A 19,091-nucleotide genomic window follows, 5' to 3' on the forward strand; every position below is an offset into this window, starting at 1 on the left:
TTGGACCATTCACCAAACTGTGCATGCCCTAAATTACTGAATGGACAGGCTTTCTGCCTACAATTCCTGATTTGATAGAGGTCTTCAGCACTTCTCTTGCAAAAGAAACATCAGTCCCCTTCTCACCATGCTATGGATTTCTCCCTGAGAGCTGACCAGCAAGGGAGGAGTCGGAACTGTGGGAAGAGACCCTCTGCAGAGGCACATACCACCTGGCCTTCAGAGTTAGGCTGGGGAACCATCCAGACCAAGAGGGGCTGCTTGGGTGGCTACACATGAGTTCTTTTCAGCTGTCAGCAGCCTCGAATGTAGTCTCGGGCACAGGCTGGCTCTGGTCCCTCCTCACCGACACCCAGGAGGGAAGACTGTATCTTGCTGGGCTTTCATGGAACGTCCTTCCTGGCCAGCCCCTCCCAGGTAGCACGGCAGGGCGTTGTGAAAGCCACAAAGGCCAGAGGAAAGTCATTTGGGGAAGCCCCATGGAGGGCTGGTCACAAGCCTGTGGAGGGAACCCGCAGAGGCATATCCAGTTGGGCAGTTTCCCCAGATTCCGAGGCTTCTCCAGGAAGGGCAAAGGATGTCCTCTCTGTTCTCAGGTGTCCTGCTCCCCAGCAGCCAACCAAGTCATGGTTTTCTGCAAGGTAACTACAAGGTACCCATGTATCTAGGCTGAACACAAGCTCACCCAAAACACAGGGAGAAGCCTGAGAAAACCCAGATCCTCTAAAGAGGGGGCCCAGGCCCAGTGCCTTTGATAATCCCGTTCCCAGCGGGACACACCTGCTGCCTGTTTCTATAGCACCTTACAGCTTACCAAGTGCTTCCCAGCTGTGACTGCATTTGATACCACCACCCAGTAAAGGAAGTATGTCCCCTCTCCGTGGAAGAGGAACCTGAGGCTTAGAGAGGTACACTGAGGATTTAGGACTTGGACCAGGCCTGCTCTGATGCCTGCTGTGTCTCTCACTACCTCTCCTCAGCAGAGCGCTCAATGGTCCTGGACGCAGAGCTATAATGCCTGGAGAGCCTGGGGGGCAAGGATATTTAAGACTTTGTGGGGGTAGGAAATGCCTGGTAGTTTCCAAAGAGACAAAGCTCAGGACTAGTTAAGATTCCTTCCCTCCCACCACAGAACCCAGTGTTATCCAGGCACTATCATCTCAAATCAAGGTTAATCTCTCCAGTAGAAAAACAGAAGGGGTAGCTGAACACGGTAAGAAAGACACCAAACTGCAGGTCAGTCACACGAGCACCAAACGTCTTGTAGGAAGAAACAGCCTATCCATATTGGCATGATGTTACACAGGCCTCCTTCTAAAACAGATTTCATTCCAGTGTGTTCTAACCCTGATCCTAACCCTAACCCACCGAAACAACATGAACTTTGGTTGCTCATGGGCTACATGTACTGAGTTCTATCCACCTTCTCTGCAGCACTTTTCTGGTTCATAAGAATCAAGAAAGCCAAGGCAGGGAGAAAGCCAGTGAAGTCTGGAAGGGCTCATGGTGTGTGTTTGCTCTGCAGCATCATAAAGGTTCAGCTGGACTTCTTCCTGCTTGGAAGAGACCTGTATAGTCCATCCAGTGTGTCCCACACGTGGTGACTGAGAAGATTAGGTCAACAAAAATGGGTAATCCTTGCTGCTACCTGGTCATCCTCTGCATCAGCAGTACTTTGAGCATTTCCTCATCTAGAAACAAAGTAACCAGCTCTCTAAGCCAAACTGCACAGACTAAGACAGCTGGGAACCCACCACTTCTTTTTCTGCCAGGAAAGATCTCTGCAGGACATGCCTGCCTCGCATGTTTGTCCTTGTCGAGATGGGGGTTTTGATGATCATACACAAAACAGAGGCGGTAAATTCAGACTGAGAGATTAAAACTAAAAAATCACGACAACATATAAAGCCAGGGAAAAAATGCCTATGAGCTTAAATACCACACAAGATTAAGAGGGAAGTATCAAAATGGGTGAGATGAAAAAACAAAAGGTCCATTTTGCAGAAACTTCTCATCATGCATATCTTTACTTTTAGATAAGTTTAGAGGTGCAATGGCAAGATCCTGCAAAATATAAGGAATGATTTGAGACTGGTGCAACTGAGTGCTCCAAACTCCCCAGGAAACAGCCGATGGAGGTCACTTAATGTTGAAGGTGAGAGAGAGGCTAGCAAGCCCTTCCACAAGGGCTTTGGATTCCAAGCTCTTAGGAGGCCCCAGCACTGCGAACTGAGTCCACAGAAACAGCTGTGAGAACTCCTTGGGAGGTTTTGGGGGTCTTTTGAGAGAGGGCACAGAAGGAGTCCGAACACGCAAAAATCAGGTTGATAACACCCCGTGACAAGGATAAAGGTGTTGGGAGTGAGTATTTGGCTGTTCCTGAGTTATACATCTAACATAAAAAGGTATTTGTGTTAGCTAGGTTTCCATAAAACATTTTAATGAAATATTACACACAAACATATATAAGTCACATGAAGGGCACAGTGTGCAACTTTGACTCCAGGATGTCAGCTGTCCCCCAATTAAACAATATTCAAGATGCCACTACCCATTGGTGGCAGCTGACCCCAGCTGCAGGCACAGGAAGAAATCCCAGGACTCCATAGAAAACGTATCAACCCATGGGATTGTTAGAGCAGGAAGACGCTCCTGAACTGCTCAGTGTGATAGAAGGTTTTTGGCCTCTCCTTGGGTGTGGGGTGCAGGACATGCTAGACAAAATGGGCATGCACCTCCCAGGGACACCAGAGCCGTCCACGTAGGGAGGGAGACCAGGGAGGGGCTGCTGCTGACCTCTCTGAAGGCAGCACCACTCCCAGCTGCCAGGGAGGCTCGTCTCTGGAGAATGACTTTCTGGTGTGTAATCAGTTTTCCCGGAGACGGAGAGCTCTCATCAGCCGCTGTTGGCATGGGTGACTTGATAACGGGAATTCCGCAAGAGGAGGTGAGGTCACGCGCTCGCTGGCGGCGCTGCTTTCTCAGGCCCAGCCCCAGAAGAAAAGGCGGCCTGCACCCCTCGTTCTGGCCTCCTCCTCTGAGGCACATGTCACCCGGCCCTGCCATCTCAGGGCTCTTTCTCACTGTCACCGCCGGTCACCCATGCAGATACCACGACAGCCTCAGCAGGAGCCAGCGTGGAGGGCACCTTCCCGTCCCCTCGCCACCCCGTCTCCCATGACCATCCCCTCCTCCACCAGACCTCAGCCAGCCTCTCCCATGGTTGCAACTTCCCACTATTTGATCACAGCTTCCTACTTCCAGCCCTCTCAGACTCCCACAAAACCAGAACTATCCTTGGACCACACTCCCACTTTCAGCCTCCCCACGCCCTCCTTCCCTCCCGGGATCAGCTCTCTGTCCTCGCCGGCTCCTGGCCTCACTCTGCTCCCATGGAGCGTGGCCTCCCACCCCCTCTCACCAATATCTTCACCACCTTGACCCCGTCCCTCTGGTGCACCTGCCCTGACCCCCTAGCTCTGAGTCATGAGAAGTCTGTCTCATCCTGTATCCAACCAGCCAGGTGTTGCTGGAGGGAAACGAGACATTAATACAGATTGGAGCCACCTCTCGCTGGCGGCCTACAATTTCAAATACCATCTAAAGTTTTTACATTTTGCCTCCTTTGAATTCAACCCGGGGGAATCCCAAACTTCTCTCCAGCACACTATTCAATTTCTGACCATCTACTGCACCCAGCTACACTTCCTGCTTAACCCAGAGAGTAGAAGCCACCAGAATTTACCTCCTCAACATCTGACTCAGCCACCAGCGTTATGCTTAGCTGCGTCTGCAGCTCCTTCCCTCTGCCTCAGAGGAGTGGTCTTCTGGGTGGGCTCACATCTGTCCCTCCTCCCCCCAGCCTCTGGATCCATCTCTCCCCAGCCTTAATCCTGAATCTTCCAACTCTCTGGCTGATCCATCTCTCCCCAGCCTCAATCCCGAATCTTCCAACTCTCTGGCTAACCCCTCTCTTTCTCCTCCTCATGCAGATGCACTCATGGTCTTCCCATCCTTGAAAAGTACTCCCTCCCTGAGACCTAAATGCCCTCTCCCTTTTCACCCACATCCAAACTTCTCAGAGTGCTGTCCTCACTCACCTTCACTTCCTTATCTCCCAGCCAATCCTCAGCCCACCGCAGCCTGGCTTCTGCCCCACCAGGGCCTGGGACTTTTAGCTTCTGGCCCTAAAAGGCAGGATGCTGGAGCATATGTGCACAAGTGTGTGTGTGTGCATGTGCGTGTATGTGCATGTGAGGTCAGGCAGAACTGGGCAGCCTCCATCTGAGGCCTGCTGTGATGGGCCTAGCTGTGTTAAGGTAGGAACCACAGCAAATAGGCTATGACTTAGCTCCTAGGTGACTATGACCATATTTCCCAAATCAAAGCTTGAGACATGAGATCTGATGATAGGCAGGGCATTTGAATTTGGGACCACTCTTGACAAAAGCTGGGAAAGTAGGTTGAATACACATTAGGGGACAGAAATCACAGCACTGCACCTTGCCTGGGGTTCTGGGTCAACACACTACAGTGGGCACTGGCTTGCATCTCAGCTGCCATCTCTTCTGGGGCCTCACCTGAGGGGACTTCTCTTGACTGACGGTAGGCAAGAAGCAGGAAACAGGAGTGCCCCAGGGCATGCCATGTCACCGCTGGCAGGAGACCATCGGAACAGACTCTCCACCCCTCCCCGAGACAGCAGCCACAGCCACCGGCAAAGTGGAGGGGTTGGGGGTTAACTCTGAGCAGCTCAGATGCACCCATGGGCCCATCAACTATGGGTCCATGAATGATCCTATTGCAAGAGAGTGAAGTGGCCTCCGGGGTCCTACAAACTCAACCCCGTTCATGACTTCACGTCCCATCCTTCTCTCTTATTTTTAATGTGTAGGGGAAAGGACACGGTTCGCAGAAGCCTAGGACTGAACCTGAAGGGCTCATGCGACAGCTGCACGGAGTCTAGGGTTTCTGTTTCTTACCGATCGAGCCTAACACAATGAGCCCTCTGTATCTGCGCACTGTCATCCCATCACTGACACTGATCTTCAATGTCAAATAAACATCTCTCCTCCTCTTTGTATCCTGGGACCCCAGGAATCATCATTTCCTGAGGTTAACGTGCTATGGAATGTTATCTCAAGGGGAGTTTTGATGCAGAGGAATCAAAGTCATTGTTCCCTTATAAAGGGAGGCTGTGTATGGGGAGTACAAACTGGGCCAGGGAGACACGTGCCCTTATTTCTGAAGCTAGCTCCATCTCAGGAACAAATCAGCCCTGCTGCTAAAACGTATCCTAAGAAATGGGTCGACATCCAAGCAGGGGTTCTGTCTGCACAGAGGGAAAAACAATTCACGCTTTTGTGGGTGAAACGCGTGTCTTGTTTTGATTAGATACTCCAAGGTGTTAGCAATGGAGATTCTCCCATCTCCTCTGTGCTGTTATTCCCAAAGCTGAAGCCAGAAGATGGAGATAAACGTTCTCTGGGAGGGAGGTAAGTTTACAGGATGATGAGAAGTTTACTATGGACCTGGAGATGCTGGGAACCCCTGGGAAGTAACAGGATGGATGCTTCTCTTGGACTTGTGGGAAAGTGTGCTTAATTCGCAACCACAACATGGGTAGAAGGAGCCATAACCAAAAAGAACTGCCACGGAGATGAGCAGTCAGGGTAGTTCAGGGGACCAGGGTTCAATATGGAATTGTTCTTGGAAAAACTGTTTTGAAACAAATAGAGGCTGTCAGTCCGAACTGTGGACCATGGACACAGTAGAAAAGCAACTGTCGCCTGTGGCAAGTGTTCAAGTTCATCAATGACCAGGAATAAGAAGGCGTGGAAGCTTGGCTGACGGGAAGGTCAAGGTGGGCTCTCCCGTAAGTGAGCTGGGAACAGGCGGGAATTCTGCTAAGAATGATGGACTGATTTGTGCCTTCCCCTCAACATTGCCAACCTTCTTACCATACCTTAAACGAAACAAAACCAATGAAGAAATAAATAAAAGAGTCACAGGGCTGGGCCCACCCTACTCTTCATGCATGTAACCCATATAACACCACCAGCACCTGTGACCCAGTACCCTCTCTGGGAGGTGGTCTGCACTCAGGACAGGCCCACGGAGCCCAGCTAACTGCTGTCACATGGCCAGTGAGTGATATGGCTCTAAGAAACTCAAAACCAAGTGTTATATCCTTCATCCAGAACAGGGCCACCCAGGCTTCTCATATTTCTACTTATTTTCTATCATAGTAAAAGAGGACTCGTCTTGATAGCTTTTTCCTAAACTTGAACTCTAGGTCTGTCTTTCAAAATGGAGACCATTAAAATTGGCAGTCATTGTTTAACTTAAACATACAGTTAAGAACTTGTTACTTATCTTTTGATCATCTGGGCTGGCATGTGACAGGGTCGCTGAGAGCTAGCTGCCACTGCACCAAATATTGAGGCAGACTGAGGGTCTAGTAAGAGGGTCAGAATACACGCAATGGCTTTTTCAGTGACAAAAGACATTAAATCCCTGTATATTCCAACAAAGTGATTGCTGGCTATTGGCGTCTTTAAATCTAAGGAAAATAAAATAAACTTACCTTGAAAATTTACTGGGACCTTCACCATCTTCATCATCAAAGTCCATTCTGAAAAGGCAGGATCACAAGTGAGCATTGATTACAGGTAGAACATTTTACCAGTAACATGAACTGCTGGAACAAAAGGAACTTTAATCCATCAGATTGCTATCTGATGGTCCCAAACTTTGGCAGGGCTAAAAGCAGTCTCTCCACACAGTCAGCAGACAGGTTCAAGACAGGAAGAAGCAAATTGAAAGGTCTTCAGCATGGGCACCATTAATTATATGGTTGGGAAAGCTTATGTATCAGCTCTTCCCTCTAGAACTCCTTGAAGGTTGCCAGTGGATTGCTTGGACTGCATTGGAAAGGTCAACACTCCTTGTCTCTCACCACCTTTGGGGATACCTGCTTCCCTTCACTTCACATTGTTTATTCCACATCGAAACTTCTTTTTTTAAATTTTATTTTATGGCACATTAACAGACTAAAAATGTGCGAGGGGTTTTGAAAACAGGAAGTTTTAAGGGTGCTGAAGGGATTACAAGGAAAAGAAAACACACTACCGGTTGCCCTGCTTGAGAACTTGGCAGGATTCGATGAGTCAAAGTGAAAAGGACATTTAAGGCCATTGTCCTGGCCATGGAGGGGGATATGGTTGTTTGGGGCCTACGCTACTCAAATTGGCTGTCTGCTTGTTGAATCTCACCAAGTGATTACTCAGATTCCCACTTTACAGGGCCTCTCAGTATAAACATAAAACAAAAAGTCTTGATAGATACTTGTTTAACTGATATCCCAAACTTTTTTCTCAAAAAAAAAAAAAAAAGAAAGAAACCAAGAAAGAAGCCTCTTTAATGTCAATTAACATTACCCCTGAAGATGTTAGGGCGGAGGGGCACTTAACTGGTATCCCGCAGCCTCTGGGGAAGAGACTGAGGACTAATACAGGTGTCTCAGCCCTCCTGGGCATCCAGGGTGAGTGGGGTCCCTTGGGTAGAATGTCTCAGAGCTCCTACAGTCCCCTTTCCATTCTCGATGGGCCTCATGGAGGAGGCACAGTTCCCACAAATCCAAGCAGAAGGGAGGCCAGCCTGCTTGACAGCCAGGATTGGGAAATTCATTGTGTGAGCAGCTCAGTATGAGAATGGAGTGTGCGCTAAAGACCACAGCTACAGACACAGTGCTGCTGGCTTCCAGCCCTCAGGCTCTAAGTGTGGAGCTACAACAGCTAATGGGTGACTTGGGGGAGGCACAGAACACCCAGGTGACCATGAAACAGCCAGAGCCATCCTTGTATGAACACACCCAAGAGGTCTCCAAAGAGACAAATCATATTCTCTAGGCTTTGGGGTAACTTGGAGGAACTAGAGACTGGGATCAGATACAGCAAAAGAGTATTTTCTTCTTAAAAATAGTATCTTTTGTTCATTTTAGTTTTGCTTTATGTGCAGTGCAGCCAGAGTTCTAATCTGGGCATTAATTTGTTTAGGATGACCTGATGGATCCCTTCTCAATTTGGAATTCCTGGTTCTCAGACACAAGTTTTGTATGAAGGGCTAAGAATAAAAGAACGAAAGGAGTTAGATAATTGGAGAGGATGACAGTAATGATAACAGAAAATCTATGGACAAGAGAAGGGAGGTGGGGAAGAAAAGTGATACAAAAGGGAAAGTACAGTTAAAGGACTGTATACACACCACTGAGGGGACACACATGCACCCCCTACAATGCAGTTTGGGAAATCAGGCACCAGGCAGCCACTGCAGAGTTGTCTATGTTGTGGACAAGTGGGAGATGAACACATGGCTTTCTACATGAAGCAAAGCCATCAATGTTCAGCATAATTACTAAGGTATCCCCTTACCATTCCAGAAAATACATTTGGGACATAACCACCAAAAAACATTGCAACCAAAGCCACTGGGCATTCTACAGAGCCACAGAACAACACTGCCACCGAGTGTTCATTATGGGGAAGAGCAATTTTGCTGTCCACAGGAAGGTTACTTAACACCCTGCCGGGTCAAAAACGTTTCAGTGTTAAGAAAAAGAAATAGCTCTTTCAAAATCTCAAAGAACTCGTACAAGCATTTAACAAAACCTCAAGTGGGTGCGACACATATACTTATCTTTAAAATTCCTTTTAGCTCATGATATGAGTGTGATCATCAGGCTCCCGCAGCATGCAATTCACTAGTCAGCCCTCCTCCACAGCCTACACAATCTTTGGGGTATACGGGGTGACCAACCATCCTGATTTTCCTAGGACTGAGAGGATTCCTGGGATCCAGGACGTCCGTGTTGAAACTGAGTGTCCCAGGCAAACCAGGAAGATTGGTCACCCTGCTTTTAGCAAAGCCTGTTCTGTTCTGTACTGAGCCCCTCGTGGAGCAGACAATGGAAAAGTGAGCCGTGTGGTGACGGGTCCCAGCTTGGCCAGGTTGGCTGTGGCTCAACCAAGCAGAGGGTTTAAGAGATGGGTGGCCCTGCTCTGGACCCTGAGTTTTCTGAAGTCTGCTGGAAACTCGGGAGCCAGGATTGGTCCATGAAAAATTAGGGAAACTGTGCCTCTCACCTGTGCATGTGTGTGATCACACATGGGCAGCAATCAGATCTAGTAATTCAGAAAAACATAAAGTGGGCACAAACCCAGGCGATAAATCAGTACATAAACGAATGTTCAAATCCTCAGGATAAATTACCCCACCCCAAAACAGTCTCACCAGCTCATCAGCAACACGGAAAACAACACAAGTCCTGAGGACACACTGGAGCTTTCAGAGCGACACTTGCCAAGATGCTGCCTTTGGGTCTTCCGTCACCACTGCACAGTCTCTCTTTAAATATGAGTACAATAAGCTCCGCTTTATTTCTTCTGCTATAAAAAGTCTAAGTAAATCATCCTTTGTTTTATGTCTTTTATGTGTCTCTATTATACTGAAGCATCTGGATAATAAAGAAGAGAAATCAATGTATGACTTTTTTAAGTCTCACTGTATTCACTTTGAAGAATTCAGCACAATGAGTGGATGATATGAGAGTCTTCAAAAGGTGGGCTGCAAATGTGCTTTACCTCTCTCTCCTGTCTATGAGCCTGAGTTCTGACCTTGATAACAAACCAGAATAGGCATTTCTGAGCTTGCAATTGGTTAAGAGTGGGCAATGTGGATCTCCCTAACAGTGATTGTGTAATAATAATAATAACTGTCAAATACGAGCCACCGAACAGAATTCACTCATGTCCGGATGAGAAAAGATAAAGGTCGTGCCAATAGGGCTGGTCCAACAGCAGTGCAAAGGAGCAATCCTGGGCCAGCCTGAAGCGGCTGCTAAAAAATTGGGAAGAGACAGGTGCTGGAAAATGCTCTTCCTTCAGAGCCTGAGCAGCTGCTGAGACAACAGCAGTGCTCATGCATAAATGTAACCAATTGAGATGTCTGCTTATGTACACAAGTCTTTTATCTGACCACACTGCAGCAGCCCGCAGGGTTAGGTTACATCACAGGGAGACGCTGGTTATTGGCTGTATGCAACCTGAAAACAGTTTTCCCTCAATGATGATGGTTTGTTTAGAGCTCTAGCGTTGGACTCCAAGGCAGTAGGATGGGATGGATCCATGCCTGACCACAACCTCCACTTCCACTCCCAACAAGGGCTAGCCTCGGGGGTGGGCACAGATCCTAACTAGTCACTGCTGCCTGCCCCTTCTCCCCCGATCACTGAGACTGGGTAGGTCACTGCAAAAATGCATCTCAGGTGACGTGTTTCAGCTCACTTCTCCCACACGTGTGGAAGCACTTCCAAAGAATCTGGAACTTCTGATGCTTCGTCTTGTGTCCCAACTGCTGGGAGAGCCCACGGCTTGCTAAGATGCTCCCCGAGGAAGGCTATCAGGCAGCTGGGAAGAAAGTCCAGCTGCGAAGGACCCACAGAGCTGGGCCAGGCAAGATTCAAAACCCATGAGGGTCAGTTCTACTTGGCTTTGAAACACTGGGGCGGGATGGGTGCTTATCCTGGGAATTTGGGACACTTCCTTCCACCAGAACAATCAAGTCAGAGTGGAAAGACCTAGGCAAGGAATCGGAGGGGTGTGAAGAAGGTCCTTGCCGACCCTTTCCCCCTCTCCCACCACCCCCATTCCCCGAGTCTCTTCCTTCTCTCCCTGTGTCTGTGCAACTGCGTCCCACATTCTCAGAGGGAAGGAGGAAGTGGAAGAACTCCAAACCAATGGTAGGGAGGGTGGCAGTAAATCCACGTCATGGCACAGGAGCGGCCTGGCCATGGGTTACCTGCTCTTTGATGCAGGTGACTTCCATCAGGGTCTCCTTTGTACTTAGCTAAGTGTTTAGGCTGTGGTCGAAGGGGTTGTTACCAAGAAGTTCCAGAGCATCGGCGGCCTCAATCACAGAATTTCAGCAAAATGTGCAAAAACGTCAGATGTAAGAATTACTATGGAACCAGCCCTGTGAAAATGGAGGTTTCTTTGCTTAGATACATAAATCCCCAGGTTGTTGAGGCTTAGGAAATGGAACCATGGTTTGCTTGCCCCTCCCTCTGAGAAGGAAAAGGAAGCAGGCACAGGGACCCCAAGAACAAGGACAATGGACAGGCACCCCGGAGAAGGTCAAGCTCGCTGCTCTGACCTCAAGGGGCCACTATCTCATCTGTCCTGCTGGGTAGCCGGGCACTGTGTCAGCAGTGGCTGCTCATCCTCTCGTTTTTCTTGGTGCTTTGCTTTCTAGGTTGTCAGTAGAACTGAACATTAGGCTCTGTCTCAGCTGCTCAGGGTCCCGTCTGCCACCAATGCCATGCTGTGTACATGTGTGACTGGTGGGAAAGGGACAGCTGTGGAGGACTTCTTCAGAAATGAGACTGAGTCCTGTCAAACCCTCAGCTCAGGGAGCAACCAGAGATGAGGGTGTGGAAGCCAGGCTAGGGTCAGGAACACAGAGGCCAGGGAGAGGAGTAGCCTTGGCTCACTTCAGCCAGGCCCTGTGGGAGGGGAGGTGAAACTCCCGACAGAGGCGCAAAGATGAGTCCCCGGCACAGACAGGGCTCCCAGTCCTGCAAATACTGGGCTGCGCCTGAGCTTCTCTGCCTGGACTTGGCCCTGACTCAGCCCCACTCCCTCATCCCAGAGTCCTGTGCTGGCCTCTTCTGAGAAAGGACTTGGTCAAGCAATGGGACTCTGTCCCCAAGGAAGGCAAGTGAGAGTGCATAAGCATTTTAAAGAATTTCAGAAGACCAGGAATTTAAAAAAATCGGTAAGTTGATATGGTGACACCATGTACATTATCTTTTAGCAACTTGGACTCCTGAGGAGCTGAGCTTAGTACCTCGTTAGCAAGAATGGCTGGTTAAAACAAGCTATGTTTGCGGGAAGCCCCAGAGGCAAGCCACATCACTTATTACAGAGCTGATCTGAGGAGTTTTGCTCCAGGCACCAGCACTGCTCATTACAGCTCTGCTGGTCCCGCTGTAGCAATGACAGCAGCTGCGGATGGAGGATGGAGAATCGGCTGCATCAGCACCAGCACAGAGTGAACTTGAGTGTGCTGAGTCAAGGCAACGCTGGTGCGACCAAGAGCTCAGCTTCTCTGCCTATTTAATCCTCTCACTAATCATAAAAATCTCAGGCCCTCCTTCAAAGACTATATACTACAGTCCATACAGAGACTCACAATAGTCTTTCTTACAACCCCAAATTACAAGGCTGAATGTGCCTTTTCATCCCTGTCCCACTCCATCCCAGATCCTGATACATACCTGTCCCCCGCCTCCGCCCCCTTCAAGAATCACATTGGTTTAGAGGAAATTCTCAAGCTTAAAATGCTGGACCATTTAAAAATGAGCCCACCCACAGGCCTTGGGCTGTGAGAAGCATGTTCCACTGTAACTGGACGGTTGTATTTCTGGGGAGCCGTGTGTTATCAGAAATTGCATCAAAAGTACAAACTGATTTGACTTCATGAGCAATCTTGCTTATCAAATATTTCATTGAAAATAAAACAGATTCAATAGGGAAAAGGGGTTGGATGATATATTGGGTTAGGAAATGTCAGTTACGTATTTCCTGCAGAATTTTCCTTGGTCAGTTTGTTTTTCAGTTCGGCGCACAGCTACAAACGTTATCCATCGTGAGCAGACGCAGTTTTTGTTTCCATCTGCTCAAGAGTGATGGTCTTTCTGGTCCTACCAGAACTAGTACAGTCATACTGCTCTCAGCTTTACTAGCAGAGCAGTGTACAGTGCGCGCTGCCCGGCCTTCAGGTGCTGGGCTTGAGCCAAGTCTTTTGAAAGGAATTCCTGTAGTCCACTTTGAGAGACGGACAGCCCAAGGAAAGGAAGTGCTGCCAGCTCTGGCTGAGCATTTGGGCAGGTTTTTGTGAGCCCCCTCCCTTCCGATGGCCTGAGCACAGCCCAGCAGGCTCACAAAGCACATTCTCACCATGAGGACAAGCAAACAGAAGTCCCCAGCTGGGTGCCGAGGCCCAGAACACTTAGAGGCAAAGCATGTGCACATTTAGGAATCTTGAAAATCTAAACAGGATGCAAACTGCTGAGCTTTTATTCTACAGGAGGGGGAGAAACAATATTTTCCTGACAGGGCAAGAGCATTGCTCAACATTGATGAAGCCCAGTTCCTGGAAACGCTGGGGTTGCTTACCCGGAACGCCGCTTTCCTCCGCGGGCAGGCATGGCCCCTGCCATCCTCACCTGTCCAGTGGCCGCCATGGGGGCGACAGGCAACGTCACCGATCCCGGTATGTCTGAGGCCATTTCTGGAATTAAGCAAAAATGAGAGGTTTTCTCAATGCCAGAAAAACCCAGTAACAAGCAAGAAAGTTGTCGTGGAGCACCAGAAGTACCCCCTGGGAGGACAGCTCCAGGACCTGGGTCCTGCAGGCAGCTCTGACCGTCACTGGTTATGTGGCTTGGATGAGTCCTTCCTCCCTCTCTGGGCTCTGCCTTTCTCCCCTGGGAAAAGATATTTCCAGGCAGTACTCCCACATTTACTGCTTGAAACAGTGGTTAAAAAGAAGTAGTATAGCTTAGCAGCTTTCATAAGGGACTCCAGTCTCCTGGTCACCTGTAGGCAGGTAAGATATCCAAGAATCCAGGGAGCATGTCCAAAGAACTGCCTATGGTCCCAGCTACTGGTAACCCAGATGGCATAGGCTCTCGCTGGTGCTCTGCACTGTTCAAGCAGAAAGGCTGGTCCTCCCTGCAGACTGCACTCAGAACCCTTGGGTGTCACAGCACTGCTTGGCTCCTCTCTTCCTGCTGAGGACAGTGAGGTCTGTAGGTGTTAAAACCATCACTTCAGGCTGCACTGCACCAGGCTGAGCCACCCTGTCTCCATAGCCAGGCCCTTCCAGGAATAAATATGAATTTAAAGAATAAGCAGGTCTGGCACTAGATGACGTTACCTTTCCTGCACATTGTGATCAACATACATTATTTCTTATAAGCCAGACACTTTCGGAAGCTCAATAAGGCCATGTTAAGCAACGCTGATTTCAAAGAAACCACACGGTTAAAAAGTTTCTCCTTCCCACTTTGGGAGGGTTCCTAACTCAGGCACCCTTTACCCAGACCAATTCCGGCAGGATAAATATTTCAAATGGCCTCTCTGATTCTGTTTATTGTTCTCGGGAATGACTTTCAAAGTGTCTGCTTTTCTTAGCTTTTCTTAAGGAAGCAACAGTGTAAAAAATATATTTCCATACGAGAGTTCAGGATAAATACGGGAAGGTCTAGGGATGTCAAATGCACATTCAACAAAGGTTACTGCTCTCTGTTTCCTTCCAGCAAACCCAGGGGTCACGTGACAGTTGAGCCACAACTGTCCAAAGACATGTTTAATAAACACATTTGAAGGTCAACTTGAACTATTCCACTCAAAACACTTGAAAAGTAATTTTAAAATACTAATAAACAAAATCTTAATTTAGATACTCTACTATGTTCACAAAGCTTTGAGAACTATTACAGCATTTTTGGGGTTTGTGTTTAAACCAATGTACCCATAGAAGAGTACTCAAGGAAGAAAATCCCTTTCTTTAAGCAATTCTTTCCTCTTCAGGTAACTACTGCACTGGGTTTGTGACAGCTAGACAGGATTAACAGCGATGACCTGACAACCTTATCACATGCCTGCTTCTGATAAGAAATGTATATATTTTTTTCTGAAATGAAGCCTAAAACACACTAAGTCCATTAAGTCCCAAATCTGACGGGCAGCTTCACTGCAAGAACAAAATCAGGTAAAAATAAAAGTCACCACTTTTTAAAATAAGTTCCACAGAACAACAGTCCCTTACATTCTCCAAGAGAAAGGGTCCCAGGGTCAAACATGCTAGGAAAAATCTGCACACTTAGCCGTTTTCCAGAGATTCCAACACCCATTAAACACACACAGAGAAGTCCTATACAAAGAAGTTTAACTTTGATTAACTCAGCTCGTCATAGATATTTCTAATTGTGGAAACTTTGGAAATGCGTTACCTGCTCGGCTAATATTCCATGCAACACTAGTTTCAGTATTTTAAAACCAACTACTTCATTGTCACCTTCGAGTTAAGGAAATTTCAGGCTGGAAGAGATCCTGGCCATTGTCCCAAACCTGGAAAGGTTCCTCTTTCCTGTCCCAGTTACCCTCCAGCTCAGAAGGGGTGTGGGGTGGCAAGTGGAAGGCATAGGTAGGGTGGTTTGGAAAAAATGATATTCATCTAATTTTATTTGGGGAAAACAAAAACACCAATCGTTTTTTTAATACAAGTTGCAGAAAGTAAAGTTCTCCAAAACCTTGGCTGGTGGGAAAAAGGATGAGGAACACCGAAAATCCAATCCTTTCCTCAGACCGATGAGGGAAGCAAGGCAAAGAGAGACGAGGTGGCTTGCCCAGGCACCCACAGTTGGCCAGGGCCAGGCCCATCTTGCTGTCCCATCAGCATCTCACTGTGCTCCCTGGCTGCTCCCTGAGGGTAAGTTCGGCTGTCCATCCATGGGGCCAGCTTCCTGGGAGCAGACCCACCACCAACCTGCCTTTAACAGACCCACTTGTGTATGCCAGTGCCCTCCAGGCTTGTGCAAGATACCACGTGCAAGCTGACACGTGCTACCATGGAGAAATTTTACACTTATATGTGATAGAATTATGCTCAGAGACAACTATAATCCTTACAGATGACATGCATGTGCCTTAAAGCCAGTGTACTATGGGATGAGGGAAGGGAACGAGTGAGCTTAACTCACAAATGCACACACATCATTTGAAATTGACAGGTATATATGCATCCCCAGCAAGGGGAGCTAAACGAGCAATAACAGATGGAGGTTCAACATCTCCAACACCACCACAGAACATTTCTTAAGTAGGTCTGGCTTCTCTAGTTCCATTTCTTCTTTTGTAAACTGTATTTGTATATCTTGTGTTCATTCCTCTACTGAGATTCAGAGTATATTTCTTTTTCTTATAATAAAGAAATTAGAACTATGTCATATATTCTGAAAATATTTTACAATATTTATGCCAGTCTGTTTTTTGCTTTTCATACTAGAAGATTTTTTTATAATACTAGCGAAAGTTTTAAGAAGTAGCATTTTAAGATGTCTTAGTTTTCTTGGGCTGCCATAACAAAATACCACAGACTGGGTGGCTTAAACAATAGACTTTTACTTTCTCACAGTTCTGGAGGCTGCGAAGTCCAAAATCAAGGTGTCGGCCAATTCAGTTCCTGGTGAGGGCTCTTTTTTTCTGGTATGTGGATGGCTGTCTTCTCACCATGTCCTTTACACGGTGGAGAGAGATGTTTCTCTCTCTTTCTCTTCTAATGTGGCCACCAGTCTTATTGGATTAGGACCAAGCCCTTATGACCTCATTTAACCTTTCCCTCCTAAAAGCTCCATCTCCAAACATAGTTACATCAGGGGTTAGCACTTCAACACGTGGATTTAGTGGAGGCGGGTGGAGGGGGCTTGAACACAATTCAATCCACATCAGAAGACAAGATCAATTGTCCAAACCCTATTTATTCAAGAGTCTTTCCTTTTCCCTGTAAATTTTATTTGGTGGCCCCCTATCCTATATTTTATCTGTACTTAGAAAAAGTGTCTGTTTCTAGAAATATCTGTTTCTTTGTCCATTACCTAGTGATTGATCCTTGTTCTAGTATTGCACTTTATAACATGTTTAGTGATGCAAGTTTCTCTCATTACTCCCAACTTTCAGAATTCTTTATCCTTCCTTTTAGTTTATTCTCCCATTTAAATTTTTGAATAATTTGATTAAGAAGTAAATTGGGAATTAATTGTATTACCTGGAACCTACAAATTAATTTTGAGGAAAAACTGACATTTTTACAACATTTAAACTTTTCAACCAGTAATTGGTATATGTCTATAAATTTACTCAAGATTCCCTTCTTAGTTCAATAAAGTTTTTCATTTTCATCACATAAGTTCCCAAAATTTCTCCTTTGGTTTGCCTCTAGGTATTTTGTATTATTAGGGTGCGATATTGTGTTGTATGTTATGGTCATTGCTACTAATGTGAATGGGAACTTTTTTCCCAGGTTATTTTCTAACCAGTTAGTAGCTATGAGAACAGTTACACTGCAGCTGATCCAACTGATTCGACCAGAAGCTGAGGCAGGTGTTGCCCTCCCCTCCCTCACTGTTCTGTGTATTATCCATTCAAAATTTACATACTTGGTTAAAGAGTTTCTTGGGTTATTATTATGTTTCTTGCCTTTTCACCAAATTCATTTATTGGTTCTAATAGTTTTTCATTCATTCTTCTAAAATTTCTAAGTTTAGAAATTCTATTGACTGAATAATGATGCAATTTTCTCCTTTTAAATGGTTAAATGATCGATTTCTTTTTCATGTCTTATTTCATTGGCCAGAACTTCCAAAGTAATATTCAGTAATTATGACCTATAAAGGGGTAAGAGAAAGACCATGGGAAGTGGATATAAAGTATGCCCGTTTTACAGATGAGGGAACTCGGGCAGGGACAGGTCAGTACTGTGCCCTGGCCACATGGCTGGTGAAGTGGTAAAGTGGGTTATCATGTGTTTAGACACCCACTGCACCTCACTGTAGGGCCTTTGCCTCTCTTGGTGTCCTAGCAGAGACTGGGTGGCCTGTCACACCCCTCCCCAAGGGTGATGAGAGATGTCCTGGCACTGAGATTCTAGATCACAGGCCCAGATGGAATTTGGGTGGCACGAAGGAAATGTTCATGCTTTGGGGTCACTCTGTCTAGCTGTGGGGTCATGGGCAAGCACTTATCCTTGCTAAGCTTCAGACTCCGCATCTATAAAATAAGCAAAACACTTATATCACACAGTTTATTGTGAGGATTAAAGAAAATCATTTATTTAAGATGTCTAGCAAAAGTAATTTTCCTTCTCCCCTCTTACTTTCCCCCAAGAAAAGAATGTCTTTCAAAGCAGACATTGTGTGTGTGTGTGTGTGTGTGTGTGTGTGTGTGTGTAATGTTTACAAAATCATCGAGCAAATAACTTAACCTCTCTGTGCCTCAGTTTTCTATCTATAAAATGGGGATAATAATAGTACGTTCCTCCTGAAGTTATGAGGATCAAAGAAGCTAGTATTTGTAAAGCACTTAGAGTGACGCCTGGCACAGAGTAAGTACATGTAAGTGTTTGTTCAATTAAAAATGCACATACACATAGATGCTACCAAAACACACAATCATTTTCTTGCCATAAGGAGTTAAGTCACTTGCATGATCTTGTTTTTCTGGTTCTGTCTCACAGGAGTGCAGGACAGCTAACTGTGGGGCACAGAGGTTGGGGTGCATAAAAGTCATCCTGATTCCTCAGCACCCCCATTCATAAAATGTTCATGTTGCAAAGGCATGAAAGCAGGGGATGTGCCAACCCCAGGCAGCCTATAGGAGGTTCTCCTCCTGTGCCCATCTCACACTGCCTCTCTACTCAGACTTCTGCCTGTAAACCCACTGGCAGGCTCTCCACATATATCTCAGGAAGGGAGCAGAACAGGCCTGGAGTCCCTTCCTTAGGCAGAGCTGTAAGCCTCCACCCTCCACACTGCTCCTGATGTCCTCTGTCCTCTATCCCCTGCTACCTCCTCTCAGGGCTTCACATACGCACACCACATACACATACCGTGCACCAACATACACAAATGCACATGCCAACACACCAACACACACGCACATACACATCAACCCATACATACACACATACACACAAATACACACACCCTGCCCCAGACCTGACAAGGACACAGTTTCTCCCTTGCTGGCAAGGGCTCCCACCCTGAGGAGAATATCACCCGAGCAGGGAAGAGCACACCTGCACCTGTCACAGCCCTGGGACCGCCTCAGCCCCCCCACACCCTTCAGTGGGTTGTTTGGGCCAGCGAGGGACGCAGGAATCCTGGACAAGTCATTTTCTCCTTTGACTCCAGCTCCCTGTGAGCAACCCAGGCACAGGTGGCCAGGAGTTCAACTTAAGAGAACGTGGAG

At 47.1% G+C, this 19,091-nt stretch overlaps 1 protein-coding gene across 1 annotated transcript in view; it reads right to left on the bottom strand.

The window, feature by feature from the left end:
- The window catches only part of ARNT2 (aryl hydrocarbon receptor nuclear translocator 2), a 135,628-nt gene extending 122,280 nt beyond the window's left edge, over nt 1-13,348 (bottom strand). Inside the window, exons 1-2 of the mRNA XM_063089501.1 lie at nt 13,236-13,348; nt 6,587-6,634 (exon numbers count right to left, since the gene is read on the bottom strand). Coding sequence (XP_062945571.1) covers nt 6,587-6,634; nt 13,236-13,348 — 161 coding nt within the window. The remainder of the gene's footprint in view (nt 1-6,586; nt 6,635-13,235) is intronic.
- Between the last annotated feature and the right edge of the window lie 5,743 nt (nt 13,349-19,091).

This window comes from Cynocephalus volans, chromosome 3 (genome assembly GCF_027409185.1).
Source record: "Cynocephalus volans isolate mCynVol1 chromosome 3, mCynVol1.pri, whole genome shotgun sequence".
In the NCBI taxonomy this organism is placed as follows: Eukaryota; Metazoa; Chordata; class Mammalia; order Dermoptera; family Cynocephalidae; genus Cynocephalus; species Cynocephalus volans.